General features: G+C 28.9%; 2 protein-coding genes, 1 non-coding gene and 1 pseudogene across 4 annotated transcripts; all 4 read left to right on the top strand.

The window, feature by feature from the left end:
- The first annotated feature begins 476 nt into the window (after positions 1-476).
- On the top strand, positions 477-560 carry TRNAL-CAA. The gene has a single exon. It is a non-coding gene; the product is annotated as a tRNA-Leu (tRNA).
- A 6,232-nt stretch (positions 561-6,792) lies between these two features.
- Positions 6,793-9,297, top strand: LOC113849604 (BTB/POZ domain-containing protein At1g55760). The gene is made up of 4 exons (XM_027479616.1): positions 6,793-7,053; positions 7,600-7,745; positions 8,025-8,143; positions 8,663-9,297. Exons 1-4 carry the CDS (start codon positions 6,935-6,937, stop codon positions 9,263-9,265), a joined length of 987 nt encoding a protein of 328 aa, XP_027335417.1. The 5' UTR covers positions 6,793-6,934; the 3' UTR covers positions 9,266-9,297.
- A 4,016-nt stretch (positions 9,298-13,313) lies between these two features.
- LOC113851536 lies at positions 13,314-18,663 on the top strand (annotated as a pseudogene).
- A 1,554-nt stretch (positions 18,664-20,217) lies between these two features.
- LOC113850391 (RNA-binding protein pno1) lies at positions 20,218-22,148 on the top strand. 2 transcript variants are annotated; one of them, XM_027480924.1, is made up of 2 exons: positions 20,218-20,358; positions 21,152-22,148. In XM_027480924.1, the coding sequence occupies exon 2, from the start codon at positions 21,174-21,176 to the stop codon at positions 21,831-21,833; it is 660 nt and encodes a 219-aa protein (XP_027336725.1). In that variant the 5' UTR covers positions 20,218-20,358; positions 21,152-21,173; the 3' UTR covers positions 21,834-22,148. The 2 variants fall into 2 exon arrangements, with proteins under 2 accessions (XP_027336725.1, XP_027336724.1); XM_027480923.1 differs by having other exon boundaries at positions 21,167-22,071.
- The last annotated feature ends 900 nt before the right edge of the window (positions 22,149-23,048 follow it).

The following is a 23,048-nucleotide window of genomic DNA, read 5'->3' on the forward strand; positions in this document are numbered from 1 at the left end:
AATTGTTTTTCATGGTTTGTCAAAGAGGCCTTGGGTGTTTTTCCAAAAACCATTTAAGATCAAATCATTTTATGGTGATATACATTTTAATAAAAAAAATTGATAATTAATATTAATTTAGGTATACATTCTAATTATATTTAACAATTTTAAATTAATTTTACTTATTTTTAAAAACCAATCTAATCCTTAATTCCCTAATATGAGCCTAGCAACAGTGCTTATTCCAAAAAGTTGAGCCTAACAAAACAATCCTTTGAGGCTACATAACCTTACCTTGACTCTACTAATTTTTATTTTTAATTTAAAAAATAAAAAGAACCATACAAATATAAATATTTTTATTTAAAAGAAGAAAATATGTACCCACGATTCATGAATAATTGCTTTGTGGCTTAAATTTTTTTTGCTTAATGAAAATAGTAGTATATTAATATTAATAACATTTAATTTCATAATAATTATCAAAATCGAATGTCAGGATGGCCGAGTGGTCTAAGGCGCCAGACTCAAGTTCTGGTCTTCGAGAGAGGGCGTGGGTTCAAATCCCACTTCTGACATTTTTTAATTAATAACAAAGCATTTTCATTGACTAATGAGTTTCGACAAACATCTCCAATTCAATTCATATACATACTTGAACTAGTCACAAGGAAAGAAAGTAATAATATTTGGCAGGGACAAAAGTAAGTCTTGTCTAGTTAGGTCCAGCATTTTTTAAAATTCAATGGGCCATGATTATTTTTGCTTTTCAAAATAGTGGATTGATTTTGATTTGCTATATCGAAAATATATTACAATTAATAAAATTATTTTTTTATTGTGTTAAAGACTAGTAAAACAGAATTATTATCATTACAAGGTGCCTGTCCTTTAATATATTTTTTTTCAATGCAAAAAGTTTTAATAAAGTAGCTCTAATTAATTCAATATTTTTTTAATGCAAAAGTAGATGCAATGTATGATAGCTCTATCTTTAGTAAGGGAGATAAGATGGTAAAGAAGATCAAGAAGGACACTAATGTAAAATTAGAGTTTTGCTGAATAATTTTTTACTTTGCACTATTACCCTTTTAATCTGAAACTTTTTTTTTATTATTTAAGACTTTAGAAAGTTAATGTAGAATTAAAAACCATGTAAAGCATATAATACTTCTGTCATTAAGTTTTTAATTTCTGGATCATATTTAAAATTTTAAGTAAAACATAAAAATAATAAAGAAATTAAAACGTGCTTTTATGGTCAACTCAAGTTAATGTGCTTTCATGGCTAGGTCATGTAACTATTATCGAGTTTATACATTCATAATTAAAATGTAATTTATTAATTAAAGAATTATTTTCAAAGATTGATGAGAAAATAATTCTTTCTAAAATATAAACTTATTGTATTTTAAGAGTTTTGTTAAACTCAACTTTTAAGACTAAATTTAAGTATTCACAAATAAAAAAATTTATAAAAAAAGTATACAATTATTGTATTAAAATTATAAAAATATAATGAATATTTCTCTTTTTAATAAAAGGCATTACATCTCCCATATCAAGTAATGCACCTAAAATTTACCTCACCGATTTAAGAGAATTTTTATTTAAAGATTTTTATTTTTTTTGTCAAAGTATGTATTATTATTAATATGGTTATAAGATTAAAAAATAGTAATTTAGATAAAAATAATTATTATTTAAATAAGAGTAATAATAAAAACAATATTAATTAAAAAGTTAGTAAAGAATTTTAATAAAATTAATTTTATAACTTTAAAACAAACAAATCATAATATTTAGCTTAATGATTCAGTTTGATTATAGGCATACATGGTATTACACAAAAAAAGATTATTATAATTACAAATATTTAAAAAAAAAACTGTTAACAAAATGATTTGTAACTAATTATAAGAAATTTTCTTAAAAAATTTGCATATCTATCATCTATCAGTTAAAATATTGAAAAATAAAATTTGTCAACATTGTAATGTGTTCTGTAAATGTTAAAAAAAGGGGTTTAAAATTTATAATAATTTGAAATGAAATTCAATTGTAAAACAATGCACATGTGACTGTGAAGTCATTTATGTCACAAAACTTTCTTTATGAATTATAAGAAGGTGAGCAGACGTCTCTTATAATTCTTCTATATTTTTATATTTTCTTTGACTTATTTAATACAAATTTTATTTCTATTCATCTAAATCATATTATTTTTATTTTATTCTGTTGTATATTTTTTTTTCTTAACTCAAAAAATAGTTCGAGAGATACTTGCTAAAATAGTTTTTAAAGATAAACTTTTGAATAAATGTTTATAAAAGTTAAAATATATAGAAAAATAAATATTAAAATTAATTTATGTTTCTTTGTTTATTTTATAAATTAATTTAACCTCTTAAAATTTGATGAGATAAATTATTTTTAATTTATAAAAAATTTATAATATTTTTTTAGAAAAATTTATGTAGAAATTTACATAAATTATATCTAAATTAATTTACTTAATCTACCTATTTTGACAGACCATCTCTTTTTAAATATTTAATACAATTGCATTTGTTGAAACTTAAACTTAAAATCACAGTTTAAATTAAAACAATTTTTTATTAATTTAAAGAGGAAGAGAAAAATTTTCCTACTAAATATAATTTTAAAAACAATAAAAGTATCTTTGGTTATAAATATTTGCATGAATTAAGCAGGATAGCATGAGAGGTAGTCCTTTGCGTTTCTGATATTTTTGTGAATAAATATATAATAACATTATATGATGTTAATTTTTTTTATTCTTCTAATTCATAAAATATTTACTAAAATTCATTAATGTTTGTTGTACACAAGAATGAATATTCACTAAATAATAATTAATATACAAGGAAAAGTATTATCTACATCCATCTTAGTCCATTGATAACCCTTTCACATGTGCCCTAAATAATCAGGTATTGCATTTCTTATGGAAGGATCGTTTTCAAAGACTATGGTAGGTATTATAATCCAAACACCTATAATTACTCATTTTATTTATTTTATAATTATTATTTTAATAAAAAATAATCGATGTTATATGATATTAATTAATTTTTATAAATTTTAAAAGAAAAATATTTTACAACTTTTAAATTCACAAAATATTTATGAATATCCACAACTCATGTAAATGAAAAGTTTACATTTTTTTTTCTAACACACTATCTTTAACATTGTTTATTTTTTCTAACACACATTTAAATTAATGTTTCTCACTTTCTCACTTTCACTTTTTTAATTTATAATAAATTTTAATAATAAAAAAAATATGTTATACCTAAATAAATAAATAGAAACAAATTAAAGAGAAGTGGTGTGGAGTGTCTACACCTGTGTCACAACATTAACTCTATTTTGTTTGAAATGTGCCCGATTTCCTAAGGCACTATAGGTTTCGACATTCAACCTCCAACTTCTAACCCCAATTTAAGAGAGGATGACACAGAGCAAATTGCAATTGGCTTGTTGCATTGACATTAATTCTTCTATTTTATCATAAATTATCATTTTTCAATACTAATTTCCTTTTTTTTAATCGTTAAATGTTAATATTATATATATAAATTATAAAAATTTAAAATTTAAAAATGGTGATAATATAAGTAGAAAAGTTACTAAATAATAAAAAAAAATTAAGTACTAAAAAGTATCATATTTTTTTTTTTACCAAAAATCGTTATTAGCAAATTTTAAAAAGTTTTCACATTTTTATATTTTTTTCTTATAAAAATAAAAGACTCAAGAAAATGACCTACTATTTACATTCAAAATTGAGTAACTCCCCTAATAGAAAAACCCAAACATAGTTAGGTACTTACCAACTATCTTTGATATTTTATCTTGACAATGACTAAATTTGTGCCCCGTCAACGTTCTCTTCTTCATTCAAACATTATTAGTTTTTCCAAAGATCAAAATCAGGTTTTTTTCTATTGATGTTGGACTATTATTACAGAGGAAACAACCTAGCAAGAACACTCCACAAGGAGGATACAAAGAGATTCTAGTGTTGTTTCTCTCTAAATTATTCATTACAATACATTTGGATAATAGCTTAATTAAGCACTTATTTAATAATTTTTTAATTGTATAAATAATTTATATGATAAATTAGATTATATAACTTATTGACATAAACAATTTTATTAAAATAACTTTACTAAAATAAATTTTTTTGAATTATTTTAATGTCCACTTTACTATATACATTGAAAGAATGTTCATTACTAGGAATGCATGAAAGCTTCCCTTTCCCATTACCTTTTAGGAGAGGCTCTTTTATTTTTATTTTATTTTTCCTTTTAATTTACTATACCCTCCAACCAATTGTCTTTTGTCTTTTAAGCTAATGAAAATTAAGTTTGTGCTTTTATGGAAGAAAAAACCAATTGAATCTAAGATTCCATCTTTCACAATCAAGTCAACACCATGCTTTGCCTTGTCCCATATTCTATACATTTAATGGAACATTGCTAAAAGAATTCAATTCTCTTCCATAAAATATGTAGAGTAATCATGCTGAATTGCATCAACTTGAATATGAGGGAAAGCAAAGTTAAAAGTTGAGTTGCTTGATCATCACCATCAAGAAAAATATAAATAAATGGATAATGGAATTCTTATGAATGATAAGTGTGTTATTCCCGCAATGAATATGCTATTCTTCAACATTAAACCTCTCCTTAGGCTTAAAAGTCGGTTTTTATGTTATTTTTTTCTTTCACTTCACTATAGATGTGATATCCCTACTATAAAGTGAGGCAAATCATTTAATGCAAATTTTTAAAAATAAATAATCACCACCTTCTTATTTACGACTCATACCAACCATTTTAAAATTTTATTAAACTCTTAATTATCAATACTTAAAAAGAGTTTGAGTAAATAATTTCTTCTGTGCTTTATAAATTAAAAAGATATTTTATATACTCTTATACATAAAATAATTATCACTGTTAATTTTATATTAAACATATATGATAAATAATGAAAATTAATAGTTTATTTTAAAAAATATAAATATTATTTAATATTAAAAATATTATTTAAATAATATTATAAAGTAAAGATAATTTCACTTATTTTTTTATTTTTTATATATTTTATCTTCTCTATGTCAAGAAAGTGTGCATAAAATCAATTTTAATTGAATTATATTACGTTGTCAAATTTAAATATTTATACATATATTATTTAAAATTTGATATTTAATTATATTTTAAAAACATATTTTATTAAAATAAAATAATGTGATAAAATATTTAAAAATTATATAAATTTAATTTACTCAATGAAAACTTTAAAACTAAAAATGAATTGATTAACATTAAATAACATATACGTGGATGCTAATTCAAACTGTGTTTACATTAATGAAATGAAATGAAACACTAAGGTCAACTTGCAAGTGATTCACAGGTCCACTTGGGCAGATGCAACATAAAATTGATATCTGCATGGATTCACTGCAACAGAGAGTGGCCCATTTCATTAGGCATTTTGCGACGCAACTGTAACAGAGTTACATGAATCATTAAATAAACTCAATAGTCACACAAAATTAAATATCAGGAGATGAAAGGTGACCCCTTAGACACGTGGAAAGACAAATAGGGATCCATTTGGGCAATTTCATCAAAAATATATTTTTAGTGATAAGTACATGTATTACCCTATTTTAAATATTCTTAAACATATCTTTGTTCTTATGTACACTACAACTTAGTCTCATTCATAATTTAGAGTTTTAAGCACCTTTATTAATGAGCTATGCATTTTTTTCCTTCTAAAATTAATATATATATTGAATTACTAAAAGTTATAATTAATTTAAAGTAAAACATGCTTATAAAATATTTTAATTTAAATTAATAATACAAATTTTTATATTTCTACTTTTTGATGCTTAGTGTGATACCTGTACATTTGAGAGTATTTTATATTTTTTTCAGATTAACAGCTGTGATTCTTTTAATATCTTAAAAATGATAATATTCACTTTTTTTAAAACTAAATTACTAACTTTATTATTTATCAATTTAAAATAAATTTTACCTCTTATTTTATATATTAAAAAAATTTATAAATATTTAAAAAAATCTTACAAAATCTTCAAGATGTATAACAATATAGTTTATCTTATTTTTAAAATATTAAAAGTGGAAAATTGATATTATTTATGAGGAAAGTATGTTGCATCCAGAATGGAAGAATGTGGCTTAGGGAAATTGGTCAAATTTGCAAGGAACAGATTCTTTGCTTCAAAGCAGGAAAAATAAAAAATAAAAAATTCTTTTCCCTTTAAATTGAAAGCGCAGAGAGATGACCCAACAAGAAGGTCATCGAGAATCAACACAAAACCCAACACGTACACCTCTGCACACCCAATGATATAAGCAATATAATGTTAGACATGTCTATAACAAACCAACCAATACACCATTTTTCATCGGCCATCACCATCCCATACCAATAAAAGTACAAATCACTCTCTCTCTCTCGTTCTCTCTCTAAAATGCTTTTTTTTATCTTAAAAAAAAGTGTAAAAGCAACACCCAAATCCTTGCGTGTCCGAAACCATTGAAAGAAATTGCAATCTAATTAAAGCGAAGAGTGAATGTTGTTGAACGTTTTCTGAATTTCATGGTTATTTTGAAATAAATAAAGGAAAAGGGGGGCAATAGTGGCTTTGTTTGTTCAGTGGTGGGAGTGAGAAAACAGAGTGAGAGAAACTGAGAGAGAGAGAGAGAGAGAGAGAGAGAGAGAGAGAAAGAAACAGAGGATCTTCATATGAAGAGTGAAGTGAATTGGAGAAGAAGAAGCCAACCTGGGAAAGCCGGGAGAGTTTCTGTTGGAGGGTATTTTGGATTGCATCCATGAAATCACAACAGCACTTGCTTTTGCTGATAGGATGAGCGATTCTGCATACAGAGTCGAAACCACACCGCGCCTTGCTCAATGGAGAATCGAAAACTTGGCTTCTTGCACTTACCGCAAATCCGATCCTTTCAAGATCGGAAAGTGGAATTGGTATCGCTCTCTCTCTCTCTCTCACACACACACACACAAACACACACACAAACACGTACACAAACACACACAGTGATCATGTTTCAGATAAAACATTAACGTAGAAAACAGGACACAGAACTAGTGGGGTTCTCTTGGTTGATCAATGGAATTATGAAAGAACCCCAAATGGCTAAATTTGTTTGAACGTGATAACATGCTTGAAGCCTCGGAATTTTATTTTATTTTTGCGCTATAATTTGAAGACGCTCTTTGAGATATTTTTTTTTAATGTTAAATTGGAACAGAGAGTGTGGCTTTCTCTGTTTTTCTATGAACAGAACAAGTGGGTTGTTTTTGTTGATCAATGAAATTATGGAAGACCCCCACATGGATAAATTGTTATGAATATGTGAAAACATGTTATGAATCTAAGAGTTTTTTTTTTTTCACTATAATTTGAAGATCCTTTTGGAGCTTTTTTTTTTTTTTTGTTGTTGTTCATTTCATGTAAAATTGGAACAGAGTGTGGCTTACTCTGTTTTTCTTTTTTGGTTTGAAATGAAGGCATTTGTCGGTGGAGAAGAACAGGGTTTTGTTTGTTAAATTGTTCCCAGAAATATCCAATCTAACCAGAGAGAATCCCCCAATTGCATCTTTCATCGTTCGGGTGGTTAGTTCTGTTGGAGATCGCAAGGCCCTCACACATCCAGGTCATCAAAGTTCTGAGCTTCTACTTTTGTTCTTTTCACTTTTTCTTGTGGACAGAGAATAATCAGTCTTTGATTCTGACACGTAATTGTATGTTGTTGTACATGGTACAAACTTAATGGTAATTGCAAATAGAAGATAACTAAATCCTGTATGGTTTAACCACTTTCATTATATCTTAAAAATTTCTCAATAATGTTTTTCTATGAAGTTCAATATGTTTTGTTTAACAGCTCAACAATTTCACATGTTGACTGATTATTCTTTTTGATATGATGCAGAAATAAAGGACAAAGTGCTCAAGAACAACGAAGATTTTGTTTGGGCAATTGAGGTTCCACTAACTGGGAAATTCATCATTGACGTTGAGTTCCTTGATTTGAAGACTTCATCTCCAAACGTACTTTCTAAATACACATTTGTTTACCTCTAGTCGTCTCAGTGTAGTCTTTATTGCAAGTAATAATTATTTTGATACAATCTGTGAAGTTTGGGGTACTAATTGGATTTTGTAATCCACTGTTATAAAATTATAATCATAAGCACTTAACTAATTCCTTTATCCAGCTGTCCAGCCATGATGGATAATCACCAATGATGAATTAAGAATATTAGTGACATGGATTAGTAATTAAAAAGTTTAATCTCTTTTGCTTATTATCATTAAAAGGTTATCTTACATGCATAGTTGTGAAATTAATCATCCCATTAAGGTAGGTGATTAGGTAAATATCCCCTCAAAGTAGTGACTTTATAATTTGAATTTTGAACCTTGACATTACGAGTAAAAGTTCACCTGTGATCACATTTTACTTATATTGAGATTAACCACTGTTAGGTTCAATATCTGATTGCATTGGTGCATTACAATGAGAATACAAATATCTTACCTTATTTGGAATGTTATTTTTCAACACAGGGTGGAGAACCTTGTTCCATCTGGGCTGAAGGATTTCCTCAACAAAGATCAAATGCAAAAGCCATAGAGTCTCTTGGTAGAATGCTAACAGAAGGCATCCACACAGACATCACCATCAATGCTTCTGACGGAAGTATAGGAGCTCATCGAGCTGTTCTTGCAGCTCGGTCACCTGTATTCCGCAGCATGTTCTCACATAATCTTCAGGAGAAAGAGTTGGCAACTATAAACATCTCAGACATGTCAATTGAAGCATGCCAAGCTTTTCTCAATTATCTTTATGGCATCATCAAGCATGAAGAATTTCTGACTCATAGGTTGGCCCTTCTACGTGCGGCTGACAAGTATGACATATCTGACTTGAGAGATGCATGCCATGAGAGTCTTCTAGAAGATATTGACACAAAAAATGTACTTGAGAGGCTCCAGAATGCATCTCTGTATCAGTTGATGAAACTGAAGATGAGTTGTATCAGATATCTGGTGAAGTTTGGTAAAATATATGAAATTCGGGATGATTTCAATACCTTCCTGCAAAATGCAGACAGGGATTTGATTGCTGAAGTCTTCCATGAAGTTCTTGATGCGTGGAAAGGATTCTGAAGATCTTGCAACTTCAAAGAAGGATAGGAAGGCCTGGTGTTATTTAACATACACAAGAAATAGGTTGTTTCAATTTGTTGTGCAGGATTTGTTATGATGAACCTAATTCTTTTTCTCAGATGGATATTTTTTATGATTTCATGTACATACTTATGTCGTGCTCTTCAAATATATACCAAATGGTATTATTGTTACAAAATATGTTCATCATTATAAAAAGAAAATGAACATTTATTCATGAATGCAAATGGTTCTGATGATGATACTTGAATGTTGTATTTTATTTCCTTGTTTCAGAGAACTTCACATTTTAGATTTTTACTCTACCGATATCATATTTCTACGATGAGTATCATTATCACATGCAAACAATTGATGTCCTACGATTTTGAGGCACCTCCTTTAACATCCACAAGACACAGATGAAAAGTTTTAAGTTCATAATGCAGATTCGAGCATATGAAATGATTAAATCCAAAATAAATATTCTAATTCTTATCTTAGTATCCACACCATTGTTCTTTTCAGTTTGAATGTAATTTGCTCTCCGTTTAGGCAAATTTGTTGGAAAAAGAAAAAAATTCTCCTTTTATTGCATACTTCAACACCAGTAAAAGTAGCACAATGGATAAGATATAAGTGCACATACCAACATGATGAAAGGGAGACACTTGAGTAAATCAGCAAGGGCATATAAGACCGTAAATCCGTGATTGAGAGAGAGCATGCCTCCCCCAAAACGCCCAGCACTTATCATTGCTTCAATTTATTTTCCAATTTTACTAAAATTTAAGCATCGTTCTTTTAACATCGACAGCAAATTTAATTTATTCGATAGAGTCCAAGATTAAAACTTGATCTAAGACAATGTCTTCTGATATGAAAGTAGAAATCTTGAGATTTCTCACAATGCAAAAGGAATATAAAAGAAATTTGAAACCTGTCTACCAAGTCCATCACTCTTAAGACCTTAAGATTTTCATAAAACCAAAGGTCTAAATAAGCAAAGGACTGAACTCATGTTGTTATGTTTCACAATAACATAGCACTCCTTCAACTTGACTTGCCATAGTTGTCATAATATAGCAACTTTGGCCACAGCAGATTAATTAGTTAACACAGTATTTCTAGTTGTCATACTAATGGGACGAAGCATGAACTTATCTGTTTTTATCACCAAATTCAACTTGATCACATTCTTTCCTTTACCATGTATGGACCAGCACAGAAATAAGATTAGAGAGTGTAAGACTAAACAACAAAAGAAAAACATTATATAGATCATAACTAACAAATTTGAATCCTCTCAAGTCACATACGTTATGGTCACATGGGTTGAAGAGAGAAGTGACATAACAGAGTTTAATAATTTGATTAACAAAAGCCTGTTTTTCTCAATCATAAGTGGTCATGTAACAAAATTCAGAGGTTTCCTTGTGTTTTTGCAGTATTCTTATAGAGGATAGCATTCACTTACATTAACATACAATACAAAAAGAGGGTAAAAAAGAGCTGTGGGAACTTGCAAGTTATCCTCGTAGGAAGTGATTTTTTCTCTTGAATAATCAGTGATTTCTTTTTTAAGTTATCTTGTGTTTATTATTTATATCCTCCACCTTCTATCAGTTGTATCTTTGGAATGAAACAAATTGAAAAAATGGAATGATGATAAAATGACTCTATGGTAATGGAATAAATCAGAGCAATATCCCACATAAAGGAGAAAGGAAAGATCACTTCGTATCAAAGGTAAGAAAAACTATTCCATTGTCTCCCAATAATAAAACACTTATAATGGCTAAGAAGAAAGATACCCACCTTCATGTAAATGTGTATTTTATTTTGCCATCCAATTGACATGGAAACCGCAAATGTTGACCACAAAGTTTGCTCACACAACTTTGAGTTCCACAGAAGTTTAATTAACTTTAATCATTAAGCATAACACAAGAAACTAGAATAACCACAAAGCAAAAGGGGGGGTCTAAGGATAACTTGAAAATTTCAAGATAAAACTTTAAACAGCACAAAAAGTTGATGCACTACTTACTCACCTTCAACAGAAAAACCTTGGATGCATGTTATCAATTCAAGTATTCTCTACAAGTAGTTAGCTTGATCTTGGAAGAGAAAAGTGCAAGAAACAAGTAAAGTTAACAACCAAGTGCATTGTGCTTTATGCTAGATGCTTTGGCAAGAATATGGAATATTACGAGGATCTTCTATATGTTGATAGTGTATAAAATATGTGGCAGTGTCACTGCATGATATTTTTTCTTTAGAACTACATAATGGCAGATAGTGACCCAAGTTTAGTTTTACTTATATAGCATCAGTGTATTAGATCTTATAATAAATTATACATTTTAATTAAAACAAGTTTATTAGATATAAAACTTTATCATGTATCATGTGCACGTTAAAAAAACTATTTAGTCATGATATTAATTAGCATTAAAAAAATTAAATTTAATGGTTAAAGTGAAAATACTTTTTGTATAATAATAATAAAAGTGTCTTGATGTTTGATGTTGACAGTTAAGTTTGAGCATATATTTTAATAATTGATTTTTATAATTTTTTTGTACAACTTAAAAAATATAAAAAGATCAGTGTTTTGCTTTACTTGGATTCTATTGGACTAGTTAGTATATATGGTAAACTTTAACCATTTTTGTTGAGATCAACGTTTTATCGGGAAAAAGTTTATTAAACTTAATTGCAAGGAATTAAAACAAAGAAATTAATATACTATTTTAATACGAGTTTTACTAAATATACAGTAAATTAGGTTTTTAATTAAGCATGTATTAATTTTTTTAATAAGAATATATTTAAAATTAAGTACCAAAGAATATATTATTATTATTATTATTATTTGTTAAATTAATAACCTTATACATGATCGACTAAAAGTGGTTTAAATATAATTTTAGTTTATTTAAATATAACTTCTACGTGTTTAAGTTAGGTAAAACTACTATAAGGAGCTAATTTTTTCCTTCAAATATTTAAGATTACTACATTCACTTGGATTTAAATTTGAAATCACAAATTAAAGTGGAAAAATCCCTTACCAATTGAATCATGTGCTTGGTAGCTATGTAAATATAATTTTGTTTTGTTTTTTTTCATTAATTTTTTTATTAATTTCAGTTTTTTTAATTTTAAAAATAATTTTTTTCATTATTAGGTATTAATGTGATAAGTAAATAGTTACATCATTTCACAATTTTATTAATATTAAATAATTATTTACATGTTTATGAAATATTTTTAAACATTTAAAACTTTATGATGAGCAAAATATATTTACAAAATTTCAAAAGCCATTAGTGTTTGATTCTAAATAATTTTCTGTCTCTTTTTGTCAACAAATAATTTTTGTTCTTGGGTATTAGAATAGAAATGGTCCAAATCTTGTTTAGAATGGATGAAAATGTGGGCTCATAAACAGATTTAGTCATTTGTGGGCTTATAAATGTGCCCATGACAATGTATGAGCAATCCTTATTTATTTTGAAGTTAAAAATTAATATTTGTCCTTTTTAAAAAAACTACACATTGTAAATAATTTAAATTAATTTATATGTTGATCATATTTAATTATTTAAAATTTATTTTATTAAACTCTAATTTTTTTTTTCTTTTTTGGGTCAACATTAAGCTCTGAACTAAACAAAGTCCATGCTCATTTTTTTGGGCCTTAACTGTTGCTAAACAGTTTGTACTACATTCAAAACTATAATTCCAAGTACAGAGTAGTCGAATAATAAAAGATATGTGGAAGATTATCATTAGAATATCTGAAAATTCAACTTATTATTTAATTAAAAATTTTAGTTATGCATGAAGAATGATTTTAAAAGTTCATTTCTCTGCATGGTTGATTGATTGTGCCCAAAGTTGCTTTCAGAACGAAAGCCAATTCTATCACGCTGTTGACTTGTCACTTTCAAGAACAAGTGAAATACATACATACATATATATATATATATATATATATATATATATATATATAGGTGACACATCACATTATTGAAACGTAATGGGTTTCTCTGTTTTTTACCTTATCTCATTGTTGCTTCTTTGGTCTTTCTTGCAGAAATCCTCCCATGCCATCAAAAAGGCAAGTTCATTTTCTACTTATTTTCAGTTTTTTTTTATTTTGGCATATATTCATTATCTTCCAATTATAATAACGTGATTAAGTAATTTTTCAGTTGAAATATTTTAAGGAAATAATCACTTGTTTTTATTATATTCTGAAGGCTTTTGAAAAATAAGCGGCTATTTTTAAAAATTTAAGTATGGTTAAATATACATTTAGGCTTATTTAAATAAGCTTCTTAATATAACATTAAAATAATTTAGTTTTAATTTATTTCAATAAATTTCATGATTAAATTTGTGACACCAGGTATAATTTAAGATGAGCTTAATTAATAAGAACTTAATTGTGTATCCAAATGCATCTTCAGTTGCTCATGTGATACTTCTATTTTCAACTTCAAAGTATATATAATAAATTTGCTTATGCAGTTATGCTTAATACAAATCAATGTTTTGTAAGTTTTTCTTTTCTTTGTTGTAGTCTTATATTGTATACTTAGGATCACATTCTCATGGCTCAAACCCTTCTTCAAGTGATCTTGAGTCTGCAACGAATTCCCATTACAAATTATTAGGCTCACACTTGGGAAGGTATATACTATATAGAATCCAATAAACTCTTGTTGAAAGTTATGGGATAAATGAAATTGACTAATCCATTATTTATTTTCTTATAGCCATGAAAAGGCATCAATGGTTTTGCTGCTGTACTTGAAGAGGAAGAAGCAGCAGAGATAGCAAGTAATCAATCGTTTAGCAGATATAGCATGTCATTTTTGGAGATTAGAAAACGAAAAAACATGTCATTTTGAATCTAAAAACTGTTGTGTTGTTTTGATGGGTGCAGAAAATCCAAATGTAGTGTCTGTATTTCTTAACAAAGGGCAGGAATTGCAAACCACTAGATCATGGGAATTTCTTGGGCTAGAGAGTGATGGAGTAGTTCACAAAGACTCCATATGGGAGAAGGCAAGATATGGTGAGGGTATAGTCATTGCTAACATTGATACAGGTCAGTTTCTTATCCTCATAGTCCAAGTCAATTTTTTGTTAGATTTTCAAAGGAAGAGGCTAATTTGAGTCCCTTTCCTAAGAAAAGTATGTGCTTCTTTAGTGTTTTTAATGAGGTTTTGCTATCTCAAAACAGAAATCAATAATGATACTCATACGTCATGTTTTATATCAGAATTCAATTGAAATATATTTACGGTGTAAAGATCTTTTAAATTATCATTAAATTATGAATTATCATATAATTAAAAATTATTTATTTATGTAATAATTACTTTAAAAGTTATACTTAAAATGATTTTTAATTATTTTTTAACAGTGTAAAAATCTTTACCCTAGCAATACACTAAAACTAAATTCTATATATTATTCTTAACACCACATGCCTTACAACTTGCAAGTAGACAAAAGCCTTGATTTATTTTGACATCTTAACAATCCAATATATACTACATGAAGGGTATTGGCTTTCCAACATGTTTTATTAAAAATCATGTGAGTGTGGTATATCCCAAGACACAAACTGTTTTTTGGGGGATAAGATAATGTTTGAAGTTGTAATGATGTTACTGAAGTTGTTATTTCAATTTATCTTTTATCACCCTACGCTCTCCAAAAACAACGCAAATTGCAATGGAAAAATGTGTGTCACATTTGTTTTGTATGTTCTTAATTAGACAGTTATGGAAGTCTATGTTGGAAACTATTTTAGGTTTGCTTCTTGACTCCTGAATAGGTGTTTGGCCTGAATCTAGAAGTTTTATTGAAGAGGGAATGGGCCCTATACCATCAAAGTGGCGAGGGATTTGTCAACTTGACAATTTTCAATGTAATAGGTTTGTCCTGTATTTTCATCTCATGAAATATTTAATTGGCTTAGAAGGTTATTGCTCCTAAACATCAACAAATTCTATCTCTTTCAAAGATAAGGTTAACTAGTTATTGTACTACATACTTATCAGTACTTTTTTTTTTCTTGGTAAATTACTTGACATTGCTTTAATCTAGTAGAACCAAACATTATCTTTTGGCTTTTTTCTCTAATGTAATTGACTTAAAGCAATGTTCTAATTATTAATAAATTGGTAGAACGCACATCATTCACTACAGTAGCAAAGCCAAACACTTTCTTGTGCATTTTTATATTTTGTTAAGTAAAATAAAAATTACACTGCTTTCATGCTTAAAATAACCAAAACATCCAACACTAAAATTTTGCTCGGTAATCCAGGAGTTGTGCATTGACAAATCATGACTATATAAATGTAGTTTCACTTGATCGTGAAGACATGATCACCACCATAAGCAAACACAGTCAAGAATGCATTATAATGACCAATAAGGAGACTGTCCCTCCCCCAGTTTCCTTCTGTTGTTTCAAAAGAAAATCTCTTATCTTTCTATGTATGTTGTGTTCAAAACCATGCAGGAAATTGATAGGAGCAAGGTTCTTCAAAAATGGTTTTGAGTCAAAATTTGGCAAACTTAACACATCCTTTTACACAGCAAGGGACATATTAGGCCACGGCACCCCAACTTTGTCAATTGCTGGAGGTAATTTTGTTCCAAGAGCAAATGTTTTTGGCTATGGTAATGGCACTGCCAAGGGTGGCTCCCCTAGAGCCCATGTTGCAGCCTACAAGGTGTGCTGGCTTGGGACCATTGAGGTTGAATGCACTGATGCAGATATCATACAAGCTTTTGAGGCTGCTATAAGTGATGGAGTTGATGTAATTTCTTGTTCCCTAGGGAAGCCTACTCCTCCTGAATTTTTTGAAGACGGGATTTCTATAGGAGCTTTCCATGCAATTGCCAATGGTATAATAGTAGTTACTGGTGGAGGCAATTCAGGACCAGCACCTAGAACTGCAACTAATGTGGCACCATGGATTTTCAGTGTTGGTGCTAGCACAATTGACAGAGACTTTGCCAATTATCTAGCACTTGGTAACAAGAAGCACATGATGGTATCATTTTTGTTTTTTGGTTTGTTCCATTCCAGTTTAAGTTCATAATTGAGTGTAATAAGTTCAGTGTGTTCAAACCACGTCTAACTTTGCTCCAAAATAAAATAAACATTACAGAATTTTCTTGAAAAATGTTAAATTGAGTTTAAGTAACTAATAATTGTAAGATTTTATTTTTAAAATAATATTTATTATAATTTTATAACTTTAATATATAAATATTTTCTTTTTTAATAGAAATTTTCTACTTTTAGATGCTTAAACTCAACCTTTTTTTAAAATTTGGACTGCCAGGGAGCTAGTCTTTCTACAGGCTTGCCATCTGAGAAGTTCTATTCTTTGATCAGTTCTGTGGATGCTAAAGTTTCTAATGCAACAATTGAAGATGCGTAAGTTCAAAAATTACCAAGAGGCACATCGATATGTCTAGTTTGCATGATTATTGTTCTTGGTATATTAGTTTTTCATTATTTCTTGCAGTCAACTTTGTAAGGTTGGAACTCTTGATCCTAAGAAGGCCAAGGGGAAAATCCTGGTTTGCCTCCTAAAGGAGCGTGATGGAATAATTTATGCAGAAGAGGGAGCTCTTTCTACAGGTGCAGTAGGACTAATTTTGGCAAATAATAAGCAACTTGGTAATGACATTGTGCCATTTCCTCATTTGCTTGCTACTTCACACATAAACTACACAGATGGTGAATATATTTATTCCTATATCAAAGGCACCAAGTAATGTATCGTTCTCTAGACAACAATTCTTTTTAGATTCAAAAATGCCAAAAATTGCTTCTAGATTCTACTGTTCTAACAACTAATTAATCAATATATATCTATATATGTATTATATTGCAGGACGCCCATGGCTTACATGACTAGAGCAAAAACTCTATTTGGACTAAAACCAACTCCAATAATTGCTTCATTGTCATCTAGGGGACCTAACCTCATCCAACCAACAATCCTAAAGGTTTGCTCTGTTTCATCACCAACTTTACCATTAGTACATTCAATCACTCCTGAATTTGTTCCCTTCAAATCTAAACATAACTTTCTAATTACTGCTTCTACTTTCATTTTCAGCCTGACATCACAGCACCAGGTGTGGACATTCTTTATGCATGGCCAGAAGCCTTAACTCTAACTGGTTTTGCGTCAGATAATCGCCGGATTCAATATAATATAGGATCAGGAACTTCTGTATCTTGCCCTCATGTTTCTGGCATCATTGGCCTTCTCAAAAGACTCTATCCCAATTGGAGTCCAGCAGCCTTAAAATCTGCAATCATGACCACTGGTATATATATATTAGACATACCGCAAAAATCTTGTCCTACAAAGCAGTTATGTTATGAACAAAACTTATATGCTATTTTTTAAGTGTTGTTTATCAAATAAAATTAGAGTTTTATTTTAATGTTATTGCAGATTATTGAGGTAAAACTCTAAGTTTGATTAATAAACAATACTTGAGAAACTGAACATAAGTTTTGTCGTTCTGTTATTCCTACACATGAGACCTTCGATCCATACACATGTTAATGATATGTAAATTACTAACTAATAATACATATATAGATTGGTTATTGACTTATGAACTGATAAGGTAGGAACAAATTACTATTATTTCAATTATCAATCCACACACACTATTAATCAATTATATACAAATGGTTAACACTTCCCGTGTGTATGAGACATATAGAATCTTAGAGATGAATGAAACCTTTCCCACTTATTTTTCTCAACAAAATTTATAATCTTTCAGCAATGACATTGGATGACAACAACAAACCAATTATGGATCAATCCAAGGAAGAGGCAACACCATTTGCTTATGGTGCAGGACACATTCAACCAGAACTAGCGATGGACCCTGCCCTTGTATATGATCTAAACACTGTTGATTACTTAAACTTCCTTTGTGCTCATGGTTACAACCAAACACAAATTAGGATGTTTTCCAGAAAATCCCATAATTGTCCAAAATCATACAACATATATGATTTTAACTACCCTTCAATCACAGTACCTAATCTTGGGAAACACTCTATTGAAGTTACTCGTACAGTTACAAATGTTGGGTCACTAGGTACATATCATGCGCATGTCAAGGCACCTAATGGAGTTTCAGTTTTGGTTGAGCCAAGATCTTTGACATTTCGTAAAGTTGGTGAAAAGAAAAAATTCAAGGTCATATTGACGGGCTCAAAGGTAAGCAAAACTGCATCAGGGTATGTGTTTGGAGAATTGTGGTGGTTAGATGGCAAGCACAAAGTTAAGAGTTCTCTTGTAGTGAAGCATAACTAGAAGATGCATTAAAATTACGGTAAGAAAGTAGTTTGGTATGGTTCATTTCTATAGGAAAATATCCAAATTAATCTATGGATAAAATGTGGATATATTTCATTGCAATGAAATAACATATATGGGCTCAACTTTCTGCCTTTGTAAGAATTATGATTATTTATGTATTGAACTACGTTTAAAGATTATATATATAAGAATCTCTTTCATATCATATCATTTATAAGAATCTATTGTATAGATTTTGTTTGTTAGTCCTTCGAATTTCGATTTTATCTTTATATATTCAAATCAAGGCTAAATTCACACGAAAAATATGCTAACATTCAAAATATAGGAGTTGTCACGCAATATGATGTTTATTCGAATATAAGTTTATTTTCATATCAAGGTTAAATTCATAGGAAAAAGGGGTTAATATTCAAAATATATGAATAATAACAGACCAAAAATTGTCACGATGTTAATTTGAATATATTTTTTTTATAATTATTTGAATATAAATTTATTTACAAACAAGTTTATAGTTTTCATTAATAAATTAATATTTAGCCCATTTTAAAACCTTATTCATAGCTAGTCACAAGAAAAAAAGAAAAAAAAAAGAATCAAAGCTAGCTTTTCTTATAAATAAAAGAATATCTTGAAAATATGATAATTTGTTTTTAATTGTTGATGTGTGATTTTGATTTTTTTAATATTCAAATTTAAGTCTTCTACTTTTTAATTGTTACAATTAAGAGCATGTTTGATTTCTCTTTCAAAAAGATTTTTTTTTTCTAAATATAGTATAAATTTATACTATATTTAAAAAAAATAAAAAAATATTTTTGAAAGAGAAATCAAACATACCCCCTAAGTCTTTTAATTTTTAATAACTATAATTAAGTCATTTTACTAAGTTTCTTTCTCAAATTTTTCTCTTGAAATCATGACTTTAACACATTGAATTATTTTAAACTTTCTTCCGATCAAAATTTATCGACCAGAATGTCATATTTTACTTTAAATTTGTACTTTACTATATTATGTCATATTATTATAAGTCAATAAATACAATTTTCAAGACTAAAAAACATATATTTTAATTTTTTTTAAAAAATTATTTGATAAAGATTAGATAAAAAATACTAAAATAAAAATAAAATAATTTTTATCTCTTATTATCTATACTTTAAATCAAATAAAATAAAGATAATTTTGTGATCTTATGACATATTAATTTAATTATATAAATTATTTTTATTTACTTCACACTTTTTATATATTTTATTGATCCGTCACTATTTATATTTTGCCAGTTTATTTTATTTTCAAATATAAAAAACCTCCATTCAAATCCTTGGAATCATCACAAAATTAAATAAAAAAAAACATCAGAATTTTTGTTTACATTAAAAGAAACAAAAATAATAGAGGCATAATGGTAAATGAAAACTTTTAAGCAACCAAAAAATAATAATAACTACAAAGATAAAAGGACAAAAATAGCCTCACAAAACATAAAAAAGACACGGAGTTGTCCTATAAAATCCTAGTTTCCAACATTGAAACAGTAAGATACTGAAACTACCTCAAACCCTATTTCCCATTTGCAACAGTTCTCAGGACGCCGCCGTTGTCGACGCCGCCGCCACAACCGCAGTCGCGTCATTCGCTTCGACCACAGCTGTTGCGTCTTCAACTCGTTTCCATCTGGTATGCTATTTACCAGCGCATAGTTCTGTTCTTTCTCATGGATTGTGAATTTGCTGTGATTGAAAACAGGGGATACAACACATTGTGAAATATGTTTTCATAATTTCATCACAATTTTACATGTATTATGTTTTCTCCCGTTCAATTTATTTATTCGCTGTTTGTTTGTTAAAACATTTTCTATTCACTTAATTTTTTATTGATTATTCACGCAGTTTGCTATAATCTCGCTTAAATCTGTGTTTAACCATTATTAAAGCGTATGTTAAAGTATGAATTCCGTTTTAGTTTTTCATCAGAAATTGTGCAGGAAGAGGAAGTATGAGGACTTTGTGTTTAATGTGTGGCTCTTAATTTTAGTGTAAATAAGTGTAATTGTCCTTTAGCGTTTTCTTAATGAAGATTAATGCGATAAGTTGAGGAGGGTTGAATCACCTGAAAATTGTTTTGTTCTTGCAAGTCTGGATTTAGGTTCCATTTTGAATTTCTCTGTTCTTCATAGTTTATCAATGGCATGAAATAGCAGTGCGGTGCCTGTAGCGATTTAACGTAGTGGTAATTGCAGAGCAGCCATTATCCCAGAAAATCGTAGCCATCTCATTCATCTGTTTTTTGGGGTTGTGATGTCAGTTTTCATTTGAAACATAAAGCTTAGGGCATGAGACATACTTTGTTTCAGTCTTCATTTTTTGGGCTGGGCTGTACTATCTAGAATTGATAACCATATTGTCCATATCTGGAATTGCTTTGGCTTATTTACATTTAACACTTCTGTTTAAACTTCAATTTTCAGTTGTTCTTGAAACAGTTACACAATGCAGTCCAACGCATCTTCATCCATGGAAGTTGAAACCGTGCCTTCTGAGGCTAAAACTTTGCCACCAAAGCCAAAGTTTGAGCCTTTGAAACCTCATGAGATGTCTGATGGTCAGGTTCAGTTCCGCAAAGTGAATGTCCCCCCACATCGTTATACCCCTCTCAAGAAAGCTTGGATGGACATCTATACTCCCATATATGAACAGATGAAAATTGACATTCGAATGAATTTGAAGGCTAGGAAAGTTGAACTGAAGACAAGGCCTGATACACCTGATATCAGTAACCTGCAAAAATGTGCTGATTTTGTCCATGCTTTCATGCTGGGTTTTGATGTCATAGATGCCATTGCTCTTCTGCGTTTGGATGAGCTCTATATTGAGTCCTTTGAGATCAAGGATGTCAAAACACTTCGAGGTGATCACTTATCCCGTGCTATTGGAAGGTTATCTGGTAAAGGTGGCAAAACAAAGTTTGCAATTGAGAATGCGTCGAAGACAAGAATCGTGATTGCTGACACCAAAATTCACATATTGGGATCTTTTTCCAACATTAAAATTGCCAGGGATTCTCTTTGTAGCCTTATTCTGGGATCACCTGCTGGAAAGGTGTACTCAAAACTAAGAGCAGTTACTGCCAGATTGGCAGAAAGGTTTTGATCTTCGCATTACAGGATTTTTCTAAATTTCTGAGACCAAATTCGATGCGGATGAGTTTTAAGCTATTTGATACGTGTAGAGTAGAGTGTTATTTATGAATGTTTACTGATTGATTGTTCCAGGAAAAAACGATTATGTATCAGTTTTGCAGTGTGTGTAGATCATCGGTCAATAGACGAACAATTATTGTCGCTGCCTTTTTCTGTTCTGGTCTTGAATATTAGTATTTAGTTTTATTTTCTTTTGAACATACTTTTATAATTTATCAATATTTTTAAAAGTCAAATTACTTATCTTGTAAATTGATAACTTTTTATTAATTGTTGAGTTTTTAATTAACTGACTAATCACAAATATTGTATTAAAAAAATATTTAAAGTAATGTGTTTTCATTTCTTTTTTTAATTACCTGTTCAACCAATCTTTGCTCCCAAACAACCAATACTTGTAAAACAAGTAATTTCTATTTGTTAGACATTCTAGAACGGGGATGAAGGATAGTATATGGGTTTTGCTTAACTTTTGGTGTATTTGAAACATTCTAGCATCTTATTAATAGAGAATAAGATGCTAAACAGGTTCTACATTTTACAAATACTTAAAACATCAACTAACAACATTTAATACTAATATAAATGTTAAGCCGTCCTTAAAGAATTTTGAAGAGCATACGAGAGAATGTAGTGCATTTTTTTTTTATAACATTAAGAATATCAAATGATATTATTTAAGTTTTATAATTAGCATTATTTAGTTTTTTTCTTTTTTACTTATATTTGAGGTGGGAGGGAGTATATGGTTAAAAACTTGTGCATTTGATTTCACCAAGTGGAATCAAAGAACAGAATCCACCGACTGCACAAAAAATTTTGCAATTCAGTACGATACGTGGACGTTATGTACTAAAAAACGAAGGTATTGGAGGCATGTTATTTATCGGGGTGCTCCAATTATCGTTATAGGCATAAAGCATATCTCAGTTGAGAATTTTATTGAAATTAATGATTTTTTTTATCAATATAAATCTTGATCAATATTTTGTAATATTTCTTTTCCAATGTAAGATTAAAAATAAGAAAGAATGCTGAAAGGAAGAATCTCTTTAGTTAAGTATGAAAAAAAAATGATTGAAAATTAGTATGTTTGAAAACCTTTGATAATCATATTAAATTATGTTGTAACATGAAAACTAAAACTTTTAACGTTAGAATAGAT

Source organism: Abrus precatorius, unplaced genomic scaffold (genome assembly GCF_003935025.1).
Source record: "Abrus precatorius isolate BTA unplaced genomic scaffold, Abrus_2018 Scaffold9, whole genome shotgun sequence".
Lineage (NCBI taxonomy): Eukaryota > Viridiplantae > Streptophyta > Magnoliopsida > Fabales > Fabaceae > Abrus > Abrus precatorius.